This window comes from Beta vulgaris, chromosome 4 (assembly GCF_026745355.1).
Source record: "Beta vulgaris subsp. vulgaris cultivar EL10 chromosome 4, EL10.2, whole genome shotgun sequence".
In the NCBI taxonomy this organism is placed as follows: domain Eukaryota; kingdom Viridiplantae; phylum Streptophyta; class Magnoliopsida; order Caryophyllales; family Amaranthaceae; genus Beta; species Beta vulgaris.
This window is the reverse complement of record NC_079205.1, coordinates 42990328-42998106: the sequence shown is the minus strand read 5'-3', so window position 1 is coordinate 42998106 and position 7779 is coordinate 42990328. Positions and strand designations below refer to the sequence as shown.

Below are 7779 nucleotides of genomic sequence, written 5' to 3'. Positions count from 1 at the left end.
TTACAATCATCCATTATAGAAGGACCAAATGCGGAAAAATTTAACCTGGACCGAAATAAAGTGATAAAAATAATTTAAATTTATATTAGATAATATCAAAATTTTATTAAAAAAAATTATGGATTGAGGGTCTGTTCTTTTTAATTAATTTGCTTTGCACTATTTTTAATAAAATATTACGAACTAATCTAAACTTATTCAGAACAAAAAACAATAGCGGTAAAATTAAATTTATAACTTCATCTTGCAGGTGCTACCATCAACTTTGATAACTAGCTAATGTAAGCTTACACTTTTGGAAAACATTTGTCTTACCTTCCTCAAATTGTTTTGTGCTCCCGTATCAATATCCAGTAAAACTATAAGTTTCAAATGCTTGGAAACGGAAACTGACCAGGACATAACAAAATTGATAGTAAAATGTCTTTCATTTCTTCTTCTATAAGTGATGCTTTTTGTTAAAACCAAATCACCAAAGTTTAAACACATATCAATGGACAAAGGAAGCTATTTCAGCACCTTGTTTCCCTTAATGATGCCACTAACAAAACCTAGTTTGTAGTTAGCGACCTTTAACTTTTCTTCCTCTGCATACACTAAGATGTTTTGAGGACGCAAATCTTTGTGCATTAGGCCATTTAGATGGTATTGGTGTACTCTGGAAATGATCTGAAACAAAAAATTCTGCAAGAAAAAATAACAAGTGATATTTTTTCAAAAGAAAGTAACGGAGGACTGATTAACTGAATGATGTGGATGTTTACCTTGATCATTTTTCTGCTTATCTTAGACAGGAAGATGCCAAGATGCACTTCATGATACTCTAAAGCAATTAGACAAGTCTTCTCAGTCATTCTCATATCAAGGGCTCTGTTGATTCAAAACAAGATAAAAAAAAATAAAAATAAGATAGAACAAAATGGTACTTGTAGACTATAGTATGAACATAATACTTACTACACGTTCCACCAAAAAAGAGCGCACAACTATAATTTTACTTAGAAGATGTACCTAACCAAGTTGTCATGACACATCGACATGAACGTATGAATGGCCTCCAACTCTTCTTCAGTCTCTTCTTCATTCATCCTATATTTGCATAACATGTAAACCTAATCGTTTAACTTTTGACAGATAAAAGCGTCCCCAAAAGCCTCGTTAGGTTTCACCGTGAACATTGATTTGGGTGACCAATAATCTTCAGTCCCACTAAAAAAATATTTAAAAAAACTATAAGATATTGAAATTACAAAAGAATTTGATTATCAAAAGGAAGATACATAGGTAAATTTGTTAAAGGTTATCTAATTACCAAATGCAGAGTTTTAAACACAGCCAAAAGATTGAATTTTTAACACATATAAACAAAATATACTATTAGAGAGAGAGTAGAAGAAATCTCTTATTTCTCGAGAACTGACTGCCTCTATCATCATTTTCTTCACATAACCATTACTCCTTTGCTAAGGAAAAAGAACAGAAGAAAGCAAAGAAAACGCAAATTCAAAGATTTCAAAATTGTACATTATATGACATCTTTCTACTACTGGCTACTGTCATACAGTTAAGATTTTGATAGAAATACCCTTCTGTTAAAAAGTTCACAGGCAAATACATAAAGAGTGAGATGAGAAAGGAGCTCAGGTCTTATACGATGATGCATGAGAGTTGGGGGTGGCAAGAGGCATTATCCCATCAACAGATCTTAAAGGCGTGGAAGACATTGGAGTGTTGCATTAAAAAACAACTCACTACTCACAACAGATGGAAGCAAAACCTGCAAAAAACTTGATTTCATGAGCTAGTCCATATGGCTTTTATACAATCATTTGCAATAGAAAAACCATACATGCTAGGAAAGTTAACAATAAATATCCAAACCATTGATGGTCTTCTCAAAATGATCCTAACTATTATCTTTGTATTAATTATAATCCAATTGACAGATGATGCACAAGGCCACCAAAATCTCCAAACCTTGTACTATTATTAGGTCCTCAATAGTTATTCCGCTAAACACAACCATCTAATATGTGCTTCTACAATAGATTGATATAAATATATGTAACAAAAGTCAAAAACTAGTACGGATATGTTCTTCATTAAAAAGTGCTATAGTATCCTATCACAATTAGTTTAGACACACCAAATCAGCTTAATTTATAATTAGTTGACCAACGAAATAATTACATGATTAAATGAAAGCCTTCTGAATCATACTAAAACATTTATTTGACAACACAAAGTACAGATACATTAAGATAATGAGAACACCGCAAGGGGTCGTTTGGTTCAAACTACATAATGGAAATGGAATGGAGTTTAGGGGGTGGAATCGCAATGGAAAAACCAATACATACAAGTAAAAAGTTTAGCATAAATTGAAGCCCAAAATAATGCAAGACAAAATTAAATAAATTCAGCAGCACATGGTAAGTACATACCTCAACAAGTTCAGACCACATACATTCATCAATAATTAAATACCAACAAAGATTTACAAGATGGTAGAAGTAATTATAACTTTATGAAAAAAGCAACCCAGCATAGGAACTTCATACTTCCCAAAATGCTCCAAACCCTTCATCCTCAACAACACAATTACCAAATCATGATAACTAACTAGGGACTTCATTCCATATTTTCAGCATACTATTAACAAATAACTAATAGATAACCCACAATAGTCGTATCAATAAGACAATTATCATTCACTCAATCCACCAATAATGTTAAAATTATCAAAGCATTCGAAAATATTTAGCAACTAGCATCTGACTATAGTTAAAAATCGTTGTGCAATTAGCGATTAAATGTTGTCTTCTCAACAAAATATTAGCACTTCATTCCATTTGTTGGAACACTTGAAAATCTATGTTCTTTGCTATCTTTTTATGAAATTCTTGAAAAACAAACTAAAATTACGGGTCTTATATTATTTGGATTGATTATTTGTGTAAGTAGTTCTAGTACAATAATAAAGTAGCACCAAGAATGTATGAGGTATGAACCACAAATTATCACAAGAATTTATTATTAAAGAACTACAAGAGGTAAACATTCACCAGTCGGCGCTCGGCAAAATGAGGAGTATGACACTAACTATATAAGCATCAAAGAAACAATAAGGAAGTCTGGGAATGGCAACACTGGCCGGCCGCCGGTGGGTGGTGCCGCAACGAGAGGGGCGAAAGAGGACCAGTAAAAATATACTTCCTCCCTCCTATAATTATTTCAACATTTTTTTCAAGAAGCCCATGTGAGAAAAAAGAGATAGAATTAGAGTGGCATGATTCTGAGCCATACATGTGTAAGTCAAACAATTATGAGCCACATATTTTTAATGTGGTACCCATTTCCTTTTCTCTTTTTCTTCAAACTATGAAAACTATTTTGTTTTCATTTTATTTATTTACCAAGTTAACGTTTATGTAAATAATTTTTAAAATTTTTTTAAATAATAAAATTCCAAAACACTCCAAATATTTTTTTAACTCCCCAATTAACTTTTTACATTCACTAGTAGAATAAATGTTATTTGCTGCGGTGATATTGCTGCGGTTTTACCTATACGCAGCAATATATCACGTAAAAAGAAAAAAAAAATATAAAATAACCATATTGCAGCGGTTTCGGAAGAAAACCGCAGCAATATAGTTTAAACGGAATTTTTTTGAAATTCTTATCAAACATATTGCTGCTGTTTCTAACAAGAACCGCAGCAATATATTAAAATAATATTAAAAAAATATTATTTTAATATATTGCTGTGGTTTTTGAAGAAAATCGCAGCAATCTATCCAAAAAATATTCAAAAATGCTAGGAGTACGGACGGTTATAAGGCTTATAAGCCCATCTCTCTAACCCTAAACATTATTTCTCACGCCTCTCCTCCCTCTCTCTCACGCCTCGCCTCTCTCCTCTCTCACATGTTCTCACGCCTCTCCTCCCTCTCTCTCACGCCTCGCCTCTCTCCTCTCTCACATGTTCTCACGCCTCTCCAATCTCCTCCTTGGTCGTTCATGTTCGTTCTCACGCCTCTCCTGTCTCCTCCTTGGTCCTCTCTTACATGTTCTCACACCTCTCCCATCTCTTTAACCCTAAACTTTCAGTTTACTTCTCTCTCCGGCGTGGTGGGAAGGCTACCGTCAATCTGCTCGCTTTCTTCACACTGTCGATCTGCTCGCTTTCTTCACACCATCGATCTGCTCGCTCGTTCTTCACACCGTCGATCTGCTTGCTCGTTCTTCACACCGTCGATCTGCTCACTCGTTCTTCACACCGTCGATCTGCTCGCTTGCCTCTCTCAACGGCTTTCACCGTCTGCTCGCGTGGTGGGAAGGCTTTCACGTCTGCTCCCTTGATTCGTCCTCACCGGCAAAACGCACAACTTATTTTTTCGTTTTTTTTTTGTTTCAGAATTTTCCATAATTTTTTTTTTCGTTTTTTTTTCATCTTTTTTTTTTTGTTTTCAGAATTTTCTGTTTGTTTGTAGTTTTAAGATTTTTTTTATTATTAGTTTCTTATCTTTTAGTATATTATTTGTTTTTATTAGTCACTTAGTTATAATTGTTGTTTTTTAATTTTGCTTTTTCATTTTTTGATCTTTTGTAATATTTATGTAACTATTTTTTTTTATCTTTATATATTAATGAGATTTATATGTCATTTTATCTTCAGTTTGTTTAGAATTTTGGTGGATATTTAATGGGTTAGTTGCTTGCTTTTAATATTTCAAATTTGATTGCAAAATGCAAAAAAAAAAAAATATTTTTTTTTTTGGTTACCAGGACCTATTGCTGCGGTTTTGGGCCAAAACCGCAGCAATAGTTTGACATATTGCTGCGATTTTGGCCCAAAATCGCAGCAATACTCTATGCTAAATATATAATACATAAAAATATTGCTACGGTTTGGCCTAAAAACCACGGCAATATTTGTAGATATTGTTGCGGTTTAAACCGCAGCAACATAATTAATACCTATTGCTGCCCCCTTAATTGCTGCGCGCCCAAAATCGCAGCAATATGGCACTTTTTAACCACAACAAATAGCATTTATTCTACTAAAAAAAATTTTGGCCTATTTTCTCTCTCCCTCTTCTCTATCGTTCCACTTCTTCGGTCCCAACACCACCCATCTTCGTCCTCCTTCCACCATTTTTACTCGGATTTTGACTACTTTTACCTTCTCTCTCAATTTGATCCACCATTCTTAATTCCTTGAGCTTTTACCTTAATTGTTGAACATGACCCAAACATTGAGATTTGATAAAGCAAAGTGAAATTGGGAAAGTTTACTCAAATATTTGACATATAGTAACGAATTTATGATTTTCTATCTTCATTTGTACGTTGGAGTAAGATTAAACTTGTAAATTAAGAATATTTTTTCCCAAATAAAATTAGAATTTTAGGGAATAAAATTATGGTGTCATTGATACGATTGCTCTAAATAAATGCACTTTACACTTTTATTGGACAACTTATGCTTACATTTGCAAAGTAGTTTATACTTTAGCTTAGCAATTAGATGGAAAAAATTTGCATAATTTTTGAGACTTTCCATTGTAGTCTCCATGGCATGTTGAGATAGTTTTTTTGCATAAGTTACTACAGGATTTAGGTAATTGCCTAAAGTTAGTTCGGTAATGACCTAATATAATTGATATATATGTTAGGTAGAGACCTAATTGGATAGAGTATTACCAAATAGTTTTAGGCTACCACACTATAGACCATTACGTAAAATAATTAGTGCCTTGGACAATGATCTCATACTGATGGGTTATAACATATATGATGAGGAAATTATATGTTTAACATGTGGCTTATTGCTAACCTAATACATGAGAATTTATGTGGTTTATGTGAGAATATGCAATCGGGATAAAACGTTGCACTGGACATTATTTTGACAAAATTCATCGACAAGTGGGTAAAGAAAGGGTATATTGCATAAATCGCATTTGTTAGAATTGAATGACTTTTTTTTTGGTAAAATGTAAGAGATATTATACCAAAATCAATAAGTCCCACCAATTACAGAGAAAAAACGCACCAAAAAACAATAGAAACAACTATCCACACCCTACTTACAACCATTACACACCAGAAACTAAGCACCCTATTGAGTGATACAAAACTCACACCTTATTCTAGCTTGCATCTGTTGCTAACTTTTCCAGCCATTCCTTATCTTCTCTAGACCATTTACTTGTCACCTGATGATGAATCCTGATGCACACAGTCTTCTTAATGTTTCTAATAACAGCAGTAGGACAAGGAACCTTGTGATTCCAGATTGTAGTATTTCTAGCTCTCCAAACTTCATAGACAACTGCTGTCGGAGCAGCATACCCTATCTTCTGTCTTCTCTTGCTTCTATAGTTGCTTCCTCATTTCTTCCAATGTGTATATACACATTCAGTTGCAGAGCTTTGTTTTCCTAACCACTACATAATGCCATGACACGCTCTCTTGCTGAAAGGGCACCTAAAGAATAGGTGTTGACTATCTTCAGTACCTTGGTCACACAATGCACAGTTGGTTTCACTGCTTATTCCAATTCTCAGCACCTTGTCTCTTGTTTTAAGCTTTCCTTTCATAGCCATCCATGCTATTAGTGAGTGTTAAGGAATATTAAAAGAATTCCATACCCAGTTATGCCATCTAACGTTCTCTCCTTCATGATGCAACTATTTATACCCTGACTTAATAGTGTATTTTTCATCAGAGTTTAACCATTTGCCACCAGTGTAAGCATGTTTCATCTTCTCCTTGACTTTGCATATATTCTTTCAGCACCAGCTAGCATTCATTGGAGCTTGATACTCCCACCATGATGCCTCCTTAATATAAACTGAATGAATCCATTTGATCCATAACAAATCAGCTTTTTTTGTTATTTGCCATACATACTTCCCAATGGCTGCCACATTCCAGCTTATGCATTCCCTAATCCCTAACCCTCCCCTATCTTTTGCATAGCACACCTCCTGCCATGCTATAGGAGAGGGCTTAGAGGTATAGACGTTTCATTCCCATAAGTAAGCTCTACAGATTCTTGTTATAGCCTCCAAAACACTTTTAGGCAATAAGAAAACTTGAGCCCAGTAAGTGTGCAAGTTTATTAGGACTGCATTTATCAATGTCACTCTCCCTGCATAGGATAGATGTCTGGAACTCATGCATACAAGCCTCTTCAAAATTTTATCCATTAACACTTCACAATCTGCTTTAGAAATTCTTTTTGAGGTAATAGGCACCCCTAAGTATCTAAATGGGAATTGCCCTTTCTGAAATCCAGTAACTTGTAATATTCTCTTCCGAATTTCCTCCTTCACATTCCCAAAATATACTGCTGTTTTTTCAGCACTAGCACACAAGCCTGATGTATCTGAAAATGTTTTTAACACTCTCTTTATCATGATTGCAGACTGAGGCACCCCTTTGTAGAAGAGCATCAAATCATCTGCAAATATTATATGTGACAGCTTCAATTCAGAGCATTTATAATGAAAATCAAATGTTGCTTTCTTCTGCATTTTCTTCATCAGCCTTGAGAAATACTCCATTGTAATGACAAATAGAAGAGGGGAAATAGGGTCCCCTTGCCTCACCCCTCTCTTCCCTTGAAAAAATCCACATAATTGCCCATTAATACTCAATGAATAACTGGGAGTAGTCACACATAACATAACCCAATTAACAAACTTTTCTGGAAATTTCAAGCCAATCAACATTTCCTTAATGAATTCCCAGTCAAGAGAATCATAG

The 7779-nt window shown here is 34.3% G+C and overlaps 1 protein-coding gene across 1 annotated transcript; it reads right to left on the bottom strand.

Moving 5' to 3' along the window:
- Nucleotides 1-507: 507 nt before the first annotated feature.
- On the bottom strand, nucleotides 508-1088 carry LOC125496689 (uncharacterized). Its single transcript, XM_048642218.1, has 3 exons — nucleotides 1012-1088; nucleotides 765-870; nucleotides 508-669 (listed from the first exon to the last, which is right to left on the bottom strand). Exons 1-3 carry the CDS (start codon nucleotides 1086-1088, stop codon nucleotides 508-510), a joined length of 345 nt encoding a protein of 114 aa, XP_048498175.1.
- Nucleotides 1089-7779: the final 6691 nt, after the last annotated feature.